Consider the following 17640-nt stretch of genomic DNA (forward strand, 5'->3'; position numbering starts at 1 on the left):
GCATATGTCTATGGTTCCTATTGCTTCTCAGAAACTTCTCTCTTAAGCATTAACAGCAGGGCCTAAAAAAGGCCTTTAGAACATTACATATGTTATAATTGCAAACGCTATCCAGAAGGGCTGATAAAGGCAGAGTCAACAGTACTGAGCTGGTGGCTTGGGTACAGTAGAAGGGGTGACAGTCAATGCACTGAAGTGGAGGGGTTATGCCTGCAGTGGGTGTAAGTTTAGTGGCGCAGGTCAGTGCACAGCAATATGGAGTTCTTTGTGGGACAATTCACACTGTTTTGGGGGAGAGAAAAATTACCCCCCAGGGAGCTCTGTGCTTCTTGGTTTATTTTCCACATTTCTGTACAGAAAAGCAGAATTTTTAAGCATCATTTGCAACACGTACTTCACTCTGTTCTGGCAGTTTCTTGGGATGTTGCTATCTGCATACACTATTGGCACAGATATAGGCAAAAAAGGCCCAAGATGCCACAGCTCAGCATCACAACTTGCTTTAGGCTCTCCCTAGGAAAGATTAGCCTCTGGTTTTGTCAAAATGGAAAAAAGTGATTGCAGCAGCAAGTGGGCTCAGAGATATCATTTTAATATTTTACAAAGGCAAAAGAGTCCTGCTATTAGTCACAGAAGGACTGGCGAGGTCAGCCCACATGTAGCAGGTTTGATGTCTGGGCAAGGGGCATCCCCACATCTGACACTTGGTATGACGTGGCTGTTTAGCAGTTGTGTAGAGATCAGACTGTAGCTCAGTGATGCTGAACCAGGAAGGGGAATCTCAGGGTGTCACTGGGCTGGGCTATGGCCAAAGCCAGTGGTGCTGGTAGGGCCTCTCTGCTGGCTCCAAGTGGGTGCTGATCTTCTCCTGGGAAGGCCTTGGATCCGTGCTTGCTCTGCCATATTTTGATCATGAGGTCACAGAGTACAGTCTTCACAAAAACTACATTTCTTCTGCAACTCTGTTGTACAAGTCTGGGACAGCAAAGGGGTTGTGTGTAAACAAGAGGATAAAGCTGGGATGAGGAGGGGTGCTGCTGTTTCTTTAGCAATGCCTTGTACTAAACCATCTTGAAAGGTGTACTCTGGGCTGGTAGGCTATTCATAAGTGTGTGTGACAAATAAAATTCCAGTGAGTGACAAATCCCCATGACATGCAGGTCTGCATAATGTCAGGACTTGCAGTGACGTCCCTAGTGCCTTGGGAAGGGATGCTGTGAGAGCTCAAAGGGCTGCTCTGAACATCAATTGCCACTGTCTTCTCCAACATGTTTGTCTTAAAGGGGATGAGCAGTGTCAAATCCCATAGGAGTCAGCAGTCAGATTTTCTTACTATTCTATCACAGCATGAAGGGGAATTCACTCATCATCCGGAGCAGCATTTCTGCGCCTACAGAACCAGTCTGTTAGCAACCAGAAGGTGGTCTGCACCACACCTGAGAAAGAAAAAAAAGAAAAAAAAAAAGATAGAAAAAACAGTTCTTTCTAAACGTAAGCACATGTCCCTACATACAGGCAGGTGAATGAAATAAGGAAAGTAGTGGAAGCAAAGGAGCAAAACATGTGGGACACGTGGTGCAAGATGGTCCCTAGTTTTGTTCAAGATGATTGTGTGGTCCTCAGATTCAGAAAGGTAGGAAACACCAATCTGAGCACGGCACACATACAGTGCATCTAACATTTCACTGCAGTTAGGAAAAAGAGAGTTTGGCAACATGTAACCCAGGATGCTTCCAATTTGCTCTTCAGAGTGCTGGCAGAGATAGGGGCCGTAGCTGGGGCAAACGACTAGGAGTTCCTCCACCAAAGTCAGGGATTCACCATGAAGGTCCTCACAGCTGCCAGGGGCAGTGAAATGTGACCTATCTCTGTAACAGCTGACCTGGGTTTGATTTTTCTCTGTGAAGTTCAACATCCACTGAGCATAGCCTTTGGGGCTGAGGGTGTCTGTAAACCACATAAGTAAGCTGTGAGGCCACTGAGGGATACGGAAAATGAAACACAGTGCTAAAGCTCTTAAAGCTGTTGGTCCAAGGCTATTTGTTTTGTTCATTTGCTTACTTACTCTTATTTTTCAATTTCTCTGCCTTTCCGGAGCATTAGTTTTTCCTATTCATCCCAGAAGTGTCAAAAGTCTCAGTGACCTCAGGCACATGAAACCAGGCTCAAGTAACCTCAGTTGAAGGTGCTGAGGTTGCCCTAGGGATGAGGGGCACTTAGTACCTTGATTTTCCTCTCACCATGCTGGGATTCATGCGTGAGGTCCTCTCGCTGCAGTGGAGAGGCCCAGGCTTTTTTACACTTGTGCATCCTCAACCTGTGAGATCTTTTATATAAAGGTGAGAGAGAAACAGAAGTCTCAATAATATTAAGTTCTGGCAAGTTTTGTGCTAATTTGCAGCTGGGAGGAAGAAAGAGAATTTAATTACTGCCTGGGCTGAAGAAAAGGCAGGAAGGTTTCAGACTTTTTTCAGTATCAGATCAGCCACTCAGTTATTTTTTTGGCCAGTGCCTGTGCTGTGTCATGCCCGGCCATCAGGACAGATGATATAGGTAGAGGATATGAGGAGCAGCTAGAAGAATTTAGGTAGGTGAGGAATTTAGGAGGAAGATGGGTAATTAGGGTTATGGGGGCAGAGAAAGCAAAGGGTTTGTGAGGCAAGAAAGAGGTCCTGAGAGGTGGAGAGGATCAAGGGATATTGCAGAGGGGGACTATAAAAAGCAGAGAAAATCTGGGATTACTTTGGCATGGGTGGGCGTAGGAATGCAGAGCCTGATTTCATGAGTCCTGCTAAAAGAGCCACATGTTATTGCTGCCACAGAGATAAGTAGGTATCTAGGCAGTAGGTAGGAGGATGAGGTAAAAAGATCAAATTTAAAATGGGTGGCCAGCCTTTCCCTCCTATCTCATTACAGTCTATGTGGAGAGATTAATGGAACTATATTGATTTTAATTTATCAACGGAAAAGCTAGATATGGAGAATATCTCTGATAATAAGGCTATTTTAGTCTTGCACATGTATAATGCAATCTTGCACCTTACAACAGAGGCTTGACAAATGTGAAACTTCAAAAGAGGTATAAGTTGTAAATATTTAATGATAAAGGTAATTAGACTAATTAGACTTAACCGAACTGTTTAAGTGGAGATAACTTATATTTTCACTAAACTGTGTGAAATGGGCACTGTGATCAAAATACTCAAAATGGTTCATTTTGGCTTCCTGTTGTGTGTTAGCTAGGATGGTGAGCAGGAAAGGTAAGCATCCATTTGCTTTTGACGGCTTCTGTTATATTTAGGTGTTAATGTACAGTTTCTACAAGCAGAATTACATAATTGTGCCAAAATATTTGATGTTTGTGAGGGAAAAGAAAGTCCATAGTGAGATGAAGTAAGTTGTTTCTGGGCATGCTTAACTTTTGTTTTTGTATCAGCTTCCATGTTTTGTATCAACTTCCTTAAAACTAAGCTATTTAAGGAGTATCTCCACATGGCTGTAAGTGTCTAGCTCTAGATACCTATACTGGAATATTTTTATGTGACAAGGTTTGTTTATGTGTCAAGGTTTTTGACCTGATGTCTCTAAGTGTGATACCATCACAAGCCCAGTGCTAGTAGACAGGTAGGTTGTTAAAACTTTAAAACCGCAGCTCCATAGTTTGGAGAGCCCCTATACGCAGCACCGTAAATGAAAGCTTACAGGGCTTGCAGATGTGCTGGCCGTGCTCCTGGGTGTGTGGGAATGGCCCACCTCTGGTGTGGGCACTGTATGTCCACCTTAACCTCTCCTGAAAGAGCTATGAAAGTGTTTGTTCTCATTAACCATATTTTTATTCTCATTCTGGCTGTTGAGACACAAACTATTTTTTTTTTTGTTATTCTTATGGAAGATACAGACAAAATGTTAATTTATACTGCCATCTGCTGTGGGCTTAATATTATTTTGAGCATTTTAACTCTGTTTCTGCAAGCTGGATTCATGCTGAGGATGTGGGTGCCTGAATAAATGATACACAGTAGTCATGTTTGTTCTATAAAAATGATCTAAAACTCCCTTCCACTTGACCCTCTGTGCAAAACATATTTCAAAAAATGTTTTCAAGGTAAAGTGCTGATCATAGTTTACCTAGCTTACAAACATTAGCAAAGCCCTAAAAACAAAGGAAATGCTGCAAAATAGCGGTTGTGGACCAGCTGTGATCCGGCAGCTCCTCTCCGCCAGATAAAAAGATTTGGGGGTGAGCTACAGGGGCAGCAGCACACAGCATGCTCTGCTCCCACTCACTCTGCCATAGCCAGCACCCATCTCCCTGCGGATGCATGGACACCCTGGCCAAGCTGCAGGGTGCCCAAGCCGTTTCACTGCCTCAAAGGATGAGGATCCCTTGCTGAGGATCTTACTGGCAGGGGAACCCAAAACAAAAGGGCAGTGAGAGCTGCTCCACAAAGAAGGGAGGGAAATTCATCCTTTAGTATACAGATACTGATGTTGTAAATCCTGATTATTCTGTCTGAGCAACAAGTAAGGGTCTGTTGCTTGAGGGGGCGTCTTCCAGGGAAACCTGTAGGAAGTTTTGTTAATGATTTTATTTTTAAGTGCAAATTATTTTGCCGTCAAATTTTGTGCTGCGTAGTTTCAGGATATTCTTGTTCTTTATGCCTTCTTTCTTAACTCCCTTACTGCCCTTCCCCTCTGAGGCTTTGCTCTGTTAAGGTTAAGGTTAAGTGTCCCCCCTGGAAATGGGGACACTTCCAGGAATGCCATAAACCAAAGACTAGACGTCCAATGTACAGGCCTGAAATGAGAGTTTTCAGCTGCTTGCTAGGCTCTTAATGCAGCCCCAGTCATGTGCCTGCATTTAGATTGCGTAAAGGCACTGCAGCATTAATATATGGGTTATCAGTATTTTTTTCCTCTTGCCCTTTATGCTGTGTACATTTGTATCACTAAGATTGGCACTTACCAAAGTGCTCTTCAGAAAAGTGTGTCAGGAACAGAGTCAATTCACTTTTAATCAGTAAAAATTAGCTTGACTTTTCTGTGCCATTCACAAAGCTGCATTTTTACCTCTTCCATGCCAATTTTGGTAGCAAATTGTTCAAAATCCTACCTAGCTAACTGATGTCTAGATTGATGATACAATCCTGTTGCATTGTACTGAGGCAGGAGTCCTACTAGCAAGAAAGCATATGTTAATAACAACAAAACAAACTGAGAAGCCTCAGTCCCCCTAAAACAGTAAAAACAGAGATTGAAGGCAATGATGGAGTGTATGTTTTCAGCTCAGATAAGGAACACTTCCTCATACCTTCCCTGAAGTTAAACAGTTGATATAAGCTTATTTCTGATTGTTCTTTATGTAATCTCTTAGGTTTCTGCAGCATGTTAATGTGATACTGCTTCTTATGAGGATATTTGTTGAAGGAAAAAAAAGTAGATCTGCATATCTTAAAACGGTAGTATGCTTGCAGAGATATTGAAAAACGTTATACCTTTTAATCATCAAACTAGTTTTCCACCACAACACCAAAATTTACAGTGCAACATTTAGACTGTAAGATTCTGAACTCTTCTGTTTGAATGTTGAAGACTGTCAAAAATTGGATCAGCTAGATTTTCTGGTTTTTAGTGTGCATTTGTATCCAATTTGCAAGACTTAACATGAATCTTGACAGAGAGACGCTTTCAGGAGCAGAGCTCTACAACTACCACTCCTTTCTGTGCATCAACTGCTTCTTGATGTAGAAAGTGTTAGTATGGAAAGGCATCCAGTGTCTCAGAAAACACTTTTGCTTTCTCAGACACTAAACTTACTTACTCATGCATTTGTTTTTGTGCTTATCTCTTCATCTTTAAAGAAAATGTCTGTTTTTTTAAATATCTCAAGTGAAAAAGAAAATTCCTAGACTGGCCAAAGGAGAAATTATCTCTGTGATATTTATCAGTTCTGAGGCATATCTCAGAAAACTGCATATTGAACAAAAATTACACCTGGTTCATCCAAACCTATCATCAGCTTTGTTTCAGTTTTCAGACTTAAATATTTCTCTTGACGACAGAGCAGGTGACGGCAAAGGAATATTTTTCATATGCTGGATGTTCGTTGTGAAGTTATACATTGGATTCCTTTTTGAAGACTATCACATGTTGTGGATGTAAGTTTGTGCCACAAGCTGCGCATACAAGCAGGTTGTATTTCTAAAGGATACTATGACTGTAGTGTAAGCCTGTGTCAAAGCAACCATTTTAACTAGTGATCTGAGTTCATAAGCTAGAAGCTGTTTCATCGGCCTCTTTAATAACGTAGTGGATGTACACCCCTCTAGTATAAAGATCTTAAGTACTTCCAAGATGTTTACCACAAAATTCTTAATCAGGAAACTTAGTTAAACTGGAGCTGTCCCCACCCCTACTTGATTTGGCAGGCCTCTGTATGTGCAAAAGTTGTGCAGCTAATCGTATGAATTGAATAGAAAAAAGAAAATCCAGAGGAAAGGAAGTGCTTGATAACCTGTAGTTACATCAACTCCTTACAAAGTTACTTTGCTGTCTGCCAGTTAGGCTTTCATTCCAGCTGTAGCATTGACTACCAGCAGAGACTAAAAATTCAATTACAAATAATGGAGTTTTGGCTACTAACCTTTCTGGAGGCATTGCCCGAGGTTGGGGGTGATAGGGGAGGATATGACAGAGGGTAGCTGCATCTGGTAGGTGCTACTTTAGTCTAAGGCATCGAGCAGTGCTCGTTTCTAAGGTATCAGATGATAGTCATTGCCCTAATCTTGGAGCACAGTGGCCACAGTGGTGCCACGCAATGGCCCGTGCTCTGGCCAGGACATCCTGGACACGAGGCAGCTCCCACATCCCAGGCCACCATGGGCCCCTTCTCCCTCCTCACCCTCCTCCAAAAGCAGGGCATTTGCAGGTCATTTATAAATCATTTTTATATTGTCAGAAGAAAATAATCTTCTAAGTGTAAATGATATATAGTCCATTAATCTGACCTGTCTTTGAACAAAATGCCATGTCCATCTCTGTGCAAAATCCTTCCCACTGCAAAAGTCCTAAAATACTTTGTATATTCACCTGGGTGAATTCAAAGAAATATGCTTGTGCTGTGGTTATATCTATTTTTAAGTCCTCTGCAAGCATTAATAGTATAAACAGGAGGAGGAAAATCTAGCTTTACAGACTGCCTTCTTTTAACAGCATTCTGCCTGTACCTAAAATAACACCGTCAGCGGCATAACAGAAACTGGGGAAAGGCTGGTTTTGCAGGCCAGGAAGAGTGGTGTAGGTCCACTGATCGTCACTGACTGTCGTTGACTTGGAGGTAAATGTGCCTTCTTGTACTTGTCCAAAAAAAATCTTTCTAAATTCTATATTAGATTCCTTTTCAATATAGAGGTAAACCACAATGAGTATTTATTTTATAGCCTTACTGTGGAAGTAAAAGGAGTTGAAAAGAACATTTCAAGATGTTTTCAGAGATATAAAGTAGCATCTCTGTGAGCTTAGAGAGCAGTCCCCTCATCTCCTGATTGCTGATAACAGTAAAATGTAAATCATAATAACGCTGTGAGAATACTGGGGTAACAAACAATTACACTAAAACACTTCTGAAAACCTCTTATTTACACAAGAGTTTGACATACTTGGTTTTAATTTCGTCACAGTTCAGGTAAGTTGAAATTCCCATTTCACTATAATTTTTGTGTCAAATGGTCATGATTCCTTCTTTGCAACAACGTATGATTTTTGGAAATGTTATTTCCATTACACTTGCAGGCTTATTTATGGTGAAACATATTGGAGCAGTCACCTCTGATACCAAAGTGAATATCCACAGAACATGCTTGAGTTTGACAATTTGTTCTCGTTTGCTGATCTGTCTTGATTTTAAGCTAATTTGTTGCAGAGAAACTGTAGTTCAGATCTCTACTGTGCTTTCTTGCAGCAATGGTGGATATCTGTGATGCAGATATTGGTTTAGAGGCAAACAAATTGCATCCAAAACTTGATCTCAAGCAGACCAGCAGCATTTGATCAGACGATAAGATCAGTTTTGGCTCGTATTGAAAAGCTCTGACAATATTCTCTGTTATTCAGTCTACCTAGTCCCCAGCACTCAGTTCTAAAATTGTTACTTGGATCCCATGATTTTTACAAAGAGCAGGTGCAAAATGATCAGGCACTTTGCAACCTAACCACAAGAGGCAGTTGCATTAGGACGGCTTGTAAAACAGGAAACCACAGCAGCACTTCGGATATTTTGCCCCTGCATTAGCTGCTTGCCTCACTGGCATCAGTTCACCTGCACCGCTGCTGTCGCTAGTAGGTACAAAGAGTGCAGGGTCTATACTGTGCTATCTGCAGAGAAAGGGAGAGAAAACAGAGAAGGTCATTGAGTGAGAGAGCCTTCATGAACTGTTACACGTGAGCTTGGGAGTACTGACTGCATTTGATAGGTATTGCCCTCCGCAGTACACTATAAATAGAACACTGTTTTGGGCTTTATAGCCTTTATAGCTTATTGAAAAGCAGTAAAAAAGCTCCCTTTAAGGTTGTTTAGCAATCTCAGAATTTGTCAGTAAAGTTACAAGCTCACACGTTGCTTGTTCCAGAGCCGTTTACAGCAATAAAACATTTGAGGATTCGATTTTTAGGGACTGTGTTTGCAGCCTCATGATAAAGATCTGAATCCAGATTTTTTTTTTTTTTTTTTTTTTTTTTGTCCTAACAGGAGCTGAATGTACTCAGAAGATTGCCAGCTGCTTGCTTCCTGCTTGCTTTATGGCTTTAAAGAAAGCTGCTGATACCGCACAACAGAGCATGGACCTTACATATGAACACTTTTCAAGTCTTTTTATAGGCTGGTCCTTAGAAAAGAAGAACTAAAAGAGTAGCTAATAACCTGATTTTAAGTTCCTGTGGTCTTTGACTCATGTTACTTGCAAAACTTTAATTATGTCAGGATTCTGGTTTCTCAGTGTTAGCACTTTTTCTTTGTGTGAAATTTGTAGTTGACTGTAAATATGCATGCTCATCATCCAGACTCCTACTGGCTTCTTCTATCTGAAAGAGGCTGAATGCACAACAGTTTCATTAAGTACAGTTACCAGTATCAAAAAGAGATGACAAAAAGTAGTTGCTGAAGGTAGAACGTTCAGAGCAAGTGTCCAAAAGACTGTAGTACATCCTTCTGGGCAGCTGGAGTTTGATGTGGATTTTCAGAAGAGTCCAGGGAATCAAGGCTGTCTTCAGGTTTGGAGCGCTTCTCTCTAGAAATCAAAAACGATTATGCATCTATTCAAATAATCATGTTGTTCCCTATTGAATTCTGAAATGGAGTGAGGTTTTGGTTTTTTTGGTTGGTTGGTTGTTTTTTTTTTTTTGTTTTTTTTTTTTGTTTGTTTTTTTTTTTTGTTTGTTTTTTTTTTGCACTGTGCTACAATTACTAAAGGAACCATGAAGCTGCTGAAGCCAGTGCTACTATCTGGCAGCATTCATTCTTCAGAAAAATGCACCACCTCTTTAAGAGAGATGTGGACAAATTCCCATTGCATGCATTGTGAACCTGAGCAAACACAATCAGCTTCTGTCACCACCTCAATTCACTGATTTTCAGCCTTGTGTGGGCTGAGACAGGAACAGAAGATTCACACAGATATGCGGTTATGGGGGATGGAGGAATATATTAGCAGTAGTGATGGAGACTACGTGTGGGTCAAGTGAGTGAAACAGGGAGCTAAGCAGCCTTTGAAGGTGTTCGTTCTGTTTCTGCTCAGTTGTTCCATTGCTGGTTTTTCACTATGGTGGGGACCTTTTAGACCTATTCAGATTTAATAGTTGAAGCATAACATTTGTCAGCCAGTGATGTATGTAGGTCTCTGGTACTCCAGTTACATGCTATAAACTCTTTGCTTCCTCTGAAGTGGGAGAGCTATTCAAAATGGAGGCAGCATTCTGCTTGCAGTGTTGGAGAAACATCTTGTTAAACAATATCAGCTGTTTTTCCCCAAGTAGGGGAAAGCAATAAAAAATTTTTTTTTTGGATTTGTGAGAGAGAGCAGGTAGCAAAATGGTTGTAGGAGACAGAAGATCAGAAAACACAATTGCCTCCTCCTTGACCATGCCTGGCATTAGATGATGGCCCTCAGCTGAAAGGTGAGCAGTTATTAATCTAATTTGCAGAAAGAAAGCCTTTAAGTGTGTACTCAGTGGCCAGATTCCTTACCTTTTAAATTTGTGTCGCTTTTACCTAAATGGATCTCTTTCCTAATTCCTTCAATAAATTTTAACCACAAGAGATAATTTAATCTGAAGAAGGTAGAGGAACTTCAGGAAAGACCAAGTAAGCCCCAACGCGAGGTGAGCAATGGCAGTTAAAAGCAGGTCAGGACTGTTCTACCACAATACAGACCTGTTAGGCATAAGCCATTCCCTCAGGCCTATTTTCAAAGGTACACTATCTTTACTGCACTTGCTGGTTTCTTTTGGAGCTCATTAATGCCAGAATTGAAAATCCTGGTTAAGAGGATAAGTTGAACTAATATTTACACCTCAGTGACGTCTCTGCAAAAACTTAGAACATGTTAGCATCTATTGAACAAAGATTTAACCATACTTTTCCCCCTCCTTGATTATTTATTTATAATGGAGACTTGTGCATTTGAAATGTCTGCATTTCAATGGTATACGCAAAATACCAGCCATTCCAGGAACCTATATTTGAACTTGGGGGAATTACAATGAAAAAGATATTTACGGAAAAAAATTAGAAATAAAGCTGACATTCTTTAGGATTGTTATTCAGACTTATTTAGCCTTGTTGAGTAATGGTTAGCCATGTGGTAATAGAAACCTGTGTGTAATACAGGTCATGAGGGCAGTGTATGTGTCATACAGAATACAGATCAGAGCTGAACTAAATTTGCATATATAACCTTATTTCTGGCATTTCCTTGTCTCTCAAGGCTTGGCATGGACACTTCAGTTTGAAGAGGAAGTCTTAAATATTTCATAAATCAGGAAGGGAGGGGCTAATTCAGTAGAATTAGCATAGCATATTGTGGTTGCGCACACCAACGTCAAGGCTGAAGATGAAGCAATATTGCTCCCTGCAGCCCCCTAGTCTTGGTGGTGGTGGAATAGCAGCACTGTAGCCTTGCGTGAGGACTGAGGCTAGAGTAGGCTGGGTCATACACTTTGGTGCCTAGGGTGGTTTTGACTTGATACTAAGAAAATGACATTTCAGAAGCTGCACATAGGTGTCAACCTGTGAGCTATGTGTCTAAGAGCCTGCTAGAGCAGTGGAGGCAGGTTCAGTTGCCTGCACATACACTACCCAGTGCCATCTAAGGTGCCCTACGGCACTTTGCCTGACCTGCTGGCCCAGGAAGGCCCAGATCTCCCATAGAACCTGGGTCATATCTGCCAGCCCCAAGCAGGTCTCTCAGATACCTTAAGGTGTCATCTGCAATGTTAGCAGTTACTTCCATGTGAACCACTGAACTGAGCCCTGGAGATTGTGTCTGTGATGTCCGTAGGGCCTAGAGAGCTTTCCCACTAATCAGCCACCTGAGGCATGATTCAACCACCTACACATTATGTCTGGCAGCACTCAAGACACTGCAGTGTACCTGAGACACCCCCACAGCAATGGGAGATATGACCCAGGGATGGCCGGAGATCCCTGCTATCTGCAAGGACAACTGGAAGCCGTGCAGGCACCCTTGGGTGTCTAAAATGGCTCTAGGTGCCTCTCCTTGGGCAACAGACCCCTGCCTGAGGACCACCTAGAGCAAAATGATTCTCTTGGCTCTGCTAGCTGTGCCCATCAGCTCTCCAGTGGTACTGGAGGGGAACTGAGGGCTCAAGCTTCAGGGAGCGGGTCATTCTTGGGGAGCTGGCAAAGGCAGCTGTAGTGTCCCCTTGCTTTTGTCACACTGCGCTCCTTTCCTCCCAGCTAGCCCAGTTTTTTCCCTTTCCCAATTCTCTTCTCTCCATTCAGCTTCCACTTTCTCAGCTGCTTTGCAGTAACCTCACAGCTCCAGGTAAAATCCCCAGGCATCGCTTCCCTTGTTCCCAGTCTCCTTGCTCAGCCATTTCATACCTCCCCACCCCCTGTTCACCACTGCTGACCTTCCTCCCAGTCATGTCCACACACCTTTTTCCTCTCTGTCCCACTCCCAGTCCTACTTGCACCTCCATAAGACCCCCATCCCAAGCCACTACCCCACCTCCAGCCTTTGCCATGCAGACCTGCCACCTTCCCTCACTCCAGCCTGCCATGGGGATAACAGGATAAATGGGCTCCACACTCTCAGTTCATGTTGCCATACAGCATAAATCAGTTGTGACAAATGCGAGCTAAATTCTGTGCAGCACAGGTGACACAAAGCCGTTATCGGACATGAAGAGACAGGGCAAAGCCACACCTCCATCTGCTCGTGTATCCAGTCCAGGAACGAGGTGGTTCGGCTGTAGACTCCAGGTTTGTTCTCTTCTGCACAGCCCACCCCGAAGCTGGTGGTTCCCACCAATTTCCAGATACTCTTATCTTCGCATGCTAGGGGTCCCCCACTATCTCCCTGGAGGACAAAGAATTAAAACAAAAGTCAGTGTCCCAGAAAAGGAAGGGAATAGGGGAGAGGGCACAGTCTAGCAATTCAGTTTCACATTTTTTCTCCTTTCTGGGTCCTAAGAAAGGCATATGTTACAGCAGAAGTTGGCAACTTTTCAAAGAGATGTATTAGGTCATATTTTTCTTGTCCCTTAGGAGTATGGTGCAACAGAAGTATAATTTGAACCTGCAGTTAGACAACTTTGAGGTGCTAGGGAACGTTGCCTGTCCTGGAGGCAAGGCATTGCCTCTGCATTCTCCAAGCCATGGTATCTCACAGCTGCTTCTCTCAAAAACCTTCTGACTACTGAGCTGAGCTAATCCAACATTTGCTGTGTCAGAATGAGAAGCTCATACCACCCTCCCTCACGTGCCTGCAGGATCACAGACTGCTTTGCACCAGCTCTGACCCTCCCTAGATACTTGAGTAGTTAAGTGACTCACACTTAACTACTGAAAACTCCCAATTTGTCTTATTAGGACACTTTCTTACTGTTCTAGCATCAGAGCCAGTGCAATAAAAAAGGGGGGGGGGGGGGAAGAAAATGGAATTTGGAAAGAGCCACTCCCTTTTGGGAGTAAGACTCTTTTTGTCATGTAAAGCAATTCAGTGCTTTACAGTGAGCAGTGGACATTGTGTACCTTGACTTCAGCAAGGCTTTCGACACTGTCTCCCATAACAGCCTCCTAGGCAAGCTCAGAAGGTGTGGGTTAGACAAGTGGACAGTGAAGTGGATTGAGAACTGGTTGAAAGGCAGAGCTCAGAGGATCATCATCAGTGGCATGGAATCTAGTTGGAGGTGTGTGGCTAGTGGCACCCCCCTTCCCAGGGCTCAGTACTGTGTCCCATCCTGTTCAACTTTTTCATCAACGACCTGGATGAGGGGACAAAGTGCCTCCTCAGCAAGTTTGCTGATGATACCAAGCTGGGAGGAGTGGCTGACACACCTGAGGGCTGTGCTGCCATTCAGAGAGACCTGGCCAGGCTGGAGAGCTCGGTGGAGAGGAACCTCCTGAGGTTCAACAAGGGCAAGTGCCAAGTCCTGCATCTAGGGAGAAATAACCCTAGGCACCAGTACAGGCTCGGGGCTGACCCTCTGGAGAGCAGCTGTGCAGAGAAGGACCTGGGAGTGCTGGTCGATGACAAGTTGACCGTGAGCCAGCAGTGTGCCCTTGTGGTCAGGAAGGCCAGTGGTCTCCTGGGGTGCATTAGGAAGAGTGTTGCCAGCAGGTGGAGGGAGGTGATCCTGCCCCTCTCCTCAGCCCTGGGGAGGCCTTATCTCAAGTACTGTGTCCAGTTCTGGGCTTCCCAGTGCAAGAGAGACATGGAGATACTGGAGAGAGTCCAGCATAAGGCTATGAGGATGATCTGAGGGCTAGAGCATCTGCCTATGAACAGCTGCGAGAGCTGGGCCTGTTTAGCCTTATCTTATCAATGTGGATAAGTACCTGAAGGAAGGGTGTTAAGGGGACAGGGCCAAACTCTTTTCAGCTGTCCCATGTGACAGGACAAGAGGCAATGGGCAGAAATTGAACCACAGGAAGTTCTGCCTGACCATGAGGGGGAATTTCTTCCCTGGGAGAGTGACGGAGCACTGGAACTGCCCAGAGAGGTTGTGGAGTCTCCTTCTCTGGAGATCTTCAAGGCCCGCCTGGATGCAACCCTGTCTAACGTGCTCTAGGTGACCCTGCTTGAGCAGGGAGGTTGGACTAGATGATCTCCAGAGGTCCCTTCCAACCTTACCAATTCTATGATTCTATATGTTCTCCTGGGTGCAGTGCTTTGCTGCTGCTGGGTATCTCTCTGCAAAGTGGCTGGGGTCTGTGCTCTACTGCTCTGGTAACAGGTACTTCAGTGAAGAACAATATTATAGGCATCTAATGCCTTCATTTTTTCTTGTACCTTTTGTAATTGGGACTGAGTAGATCTAGAAACGGTAGCCCTTCTTCTCCCCACCACATTGCTCTTCATTCATGCCTTGCTAGACAAGGCTGCGTTCCTGTGTTTTGAGGTAAGACCTGGCACAAGGTGGACATTCTCATGATTCCAACAGTGATTTTAGATCATTACCATCCTCTGCTGTTAAGGAGCTCTGATCTTTCACCACTATGAATCCCACTCACTCAGAGTTCATTACCAATCCTCTGAGCTACTCAAACCCTTCTCCCTCCCTCCTGTCGCATTCCAGCTTTTCCAGATTTAAATGCTTCCTTGTCTTTCTTGCTATACATTTTAGCCACTTTTCTGTTCTTTCTGCATTTTGCAGGCCTTCCGAGCTGCTCACATTGCAAACGTTTCACTTAGCCGGTGACCACGACAAAGAGAGGATGGTACCACGCTATAGCACATACAAGAAATTAAAAATTGTCTTAAGTACATTTGATTTCATAAGTAGCAGATATGGTTCACAGAAGAAATATAAGAAGGGAATTGCAGCGTATGAACATGAGCACAATTAGTGGTATATAGTTATGTTAAATTGAGCAAATAGCAAAAAAACCCAAATATTTGCCCAACAAAAATGTGGGAGTGCCTTCTGATAACCTATTACTCATGTTTTTCCACAGCTGCTGTTACGAGCACAGTTGTAGTTTGGAAACTTTCATACCTGGCAGGTGTCGACGCCTCCCTTCAGGAAACCAGCACAAAGCATTGAAGGAGTTATGATTCCACCATAGACATCCCTATGATTGCAGATTGAATTAGAAATCAAAGGAACACCTGCATAATTCATGGTCTCTGATGTATCACCTGTACCAAAAAAACAAACAAACAAATAAACAAAAAAAATTCCTTATCAAAGTATGTATTTTTGATGTCCTTAAATTTCCTTGAAACTAATGTTTAATGATGAACAGAAAGGTTTTAGTATTTGAAGAATTAGCAAACAAAGGTAGAAGAAATATGGTTAAAATGGCAGTGTACAAGTAAGGAACTGGATATCTCATCACTTGCAGCATGCAGAGCTAGGAACTATATTGAGCTTTGGATTAGTATATTATATATAGCTGTACATTATGTGTTTCTACCTCAAACTAGACAATCAATGTCTCTAATGAACTTAAAAGCTAGTTGGACACTCTCTTCTAGTACTAATACCAGTGTATCTGTTTTGAATTTACCCCCTGTTGTATTAGCCAACAAATCATCTCTAAACGTTTGCTTTATTTTATAAATATTCTCCAGAGAGTCTGAAAAAATAATTTCCACAAATGGAAGGATTTGCACACCCTTTTTTTCCAGTTATCTGTACTTGACTTTTTATACCATGCAATAAGCCCTGCTTTCTTATTCTTTTTTCTTTTTCTTTTTTTTTTTCCTTTTGACTTTCCAAAGCACCTTTTGCTATTATCTCCAGGTCAAGTAATATTGTTCTTGCTTTCTGAACAACGGGAACATTTTAAATGAGACAAACAAAGAATGTATTAAAAAAAAAATGACCTGAGCAGTGAACCCCTTTCTCTGAAAGTGATTCAGTACGTATTATTGACTAACGTGACCTGTGAGTCACAGTAAAAAAAAAAAAAAAAAAAAAAAAGAGGAAAAAAGAAAAAAGAAAAAAAAGTAATCACTTTTCTTTGTGACATTATTCACAAATCAGTTTTCTTTATCATCCAACCTGACTGAAAACACATGCATGCTCTCTCTGAAATAATGGCTGCTTGTTTCTTGCATTTGTGCTGTTCTTGCTGTGCTTGAAGTTACCAACAACGTGGTCAGTTTGACCAAGTTCTGAATACAAAACTGGATGGCATTGCAGTCTACATGCGATCTTCATCCTTTTTATTGAGTGTACCCATCCATCCTGTGTAGTAGGGGATCTGAACAGTACTTCTGCCTCATTTGGCCACATGCAGAAGATTGAATTTGCATCCTGAGTGAGCAGAAAATTTAGGATTGGATCTTCTTTTGTCCCACCCGGATATTTGAGAAAAAATAATGCTGAACAGTACTACAGCCAAATCCTTTTTTCACTCTGTGTGAGATGATTTCATGTGGTGATTTAAAACAAACATTTAAAATACCTCCTTCAACTGTTGCTCCCCATCCTGACACCCAACACATTTTCCCTTCTGGGAACTGCTCACCAAAATTCGGCAGACAAATTGGCTCTATATGACCTGGTTAAAAAAGAGAGAGAGAGGTATTGGTCAGTAAATTAAAGAACACGCAAACAAGAAATACTCGTGGTCCTCAGCTGACAGGCAGAACATAGACCCCTGCCAGGTTTTGTGTAATTTTGTGTGAGAAGAGCCGTGAGCGCACATCACTGTGCCCCATGGGAAGGGCCACAAATCACCTGGGCTGCCCTTCTCCTCCTGCCCCCCAGCTCGGAGATGCAGCGCCTTTACGCTCCGGGGCGCTGAAGTCTGTGCAGCGTAAGCGATGCTCACGCTCCCGATGCGCAAACCGCAACGTAGCAAGATGACCTGGCTCTCACCAAAGGGAGGGAAGATGTGGGAATATCACTGAGTAATTGTGAGTGGTTCAGTTCTCCCTTATGAAGTGATCCCAGCCCAAAGCACCCAGCCCCCAGCATGGATCCCCCCAAGTCTCCCTGGGCCACACGCCAGCTGCCCAGGGCGTACTGGGTGCATGGTTCGGGTGCAGAGCTGTTGCTGTTCTCGATAGCCTCCCAAATTTATTCCTCAACAAAAGAAAACAGCGACAGCTGAGATTTAAAATGCAATAAATTCCCTCCAGCTTAATTTTCATTTAAACAAAAAGCTGAAAAGATTTCAAGGGAAGTGATTTAGGAACTGACAATTGAGAAGAGTCAGAGAGCACCAGCCCCTCCTTTGCAGAGAGGACCCGCTGTAATTAGGAGGTATTGGCAGGCTATAATTTAAATGCATACAATATTATTATTCATTATTTCAATTCACCCACTGTGTCAGCTGCAGGTAGCATCCTGCTGAGAAAATAAGAGTGTTTTCATTTAAATGAATCATTGTATTTTAATGCCTTGACTTCTCTTTGAAATTTAGCTTGATTTTCAGCTTTGGATACT

General features: G+C 42.8%; 1 protein-coding gene across 1 annotated transcript in view; it reads right to left on the reverse strand.

Annotated features, from left to right (window-relative positions):
• Positions 1 to 1359: 1359 nt before the first annotated feature.
• Positions 1360 to 17640, reverse strand: part of TMPRSS3 (transmembrane serine protease 3) — a 29310-nt gene continuing 13029 nt past the window's right edge. Inside the window, exons 10-13 of the mRNA XM_062576867.1 lie at positions 16655 to 16750; positions 15238 to 15380; positions 12419 to 12596; positions 1360 to 1436 (exon numbers count right to left, since the gene is read on the reverse strand). Coding sequence (XP_062432851.1) covers positions 1360 to 1436; positions 12419 to 12596; positions 15238 to 15380; positions 16655 to 16750 — 494 coding nt within the window. The remainder of the gene's footprint in view (positions 1437 to 12418; positions 12597 to 15237; positions 15381 to 16654; positions 16751 to 17640) is intronic.

Source organism: Rhea pennata, chromosome 1, assembly GCF_028389875.1.
Source record: "Rhea pennata isolate bPtePen1 chromosome 1, bPtePen1.pri, whole genome shotgun sequence".
Lineage (NCBI taxonomy): Eukaryota > Metazoa > Chordata > Aves > Rheiformes > Rheidae > Rhea > Rhea pennata.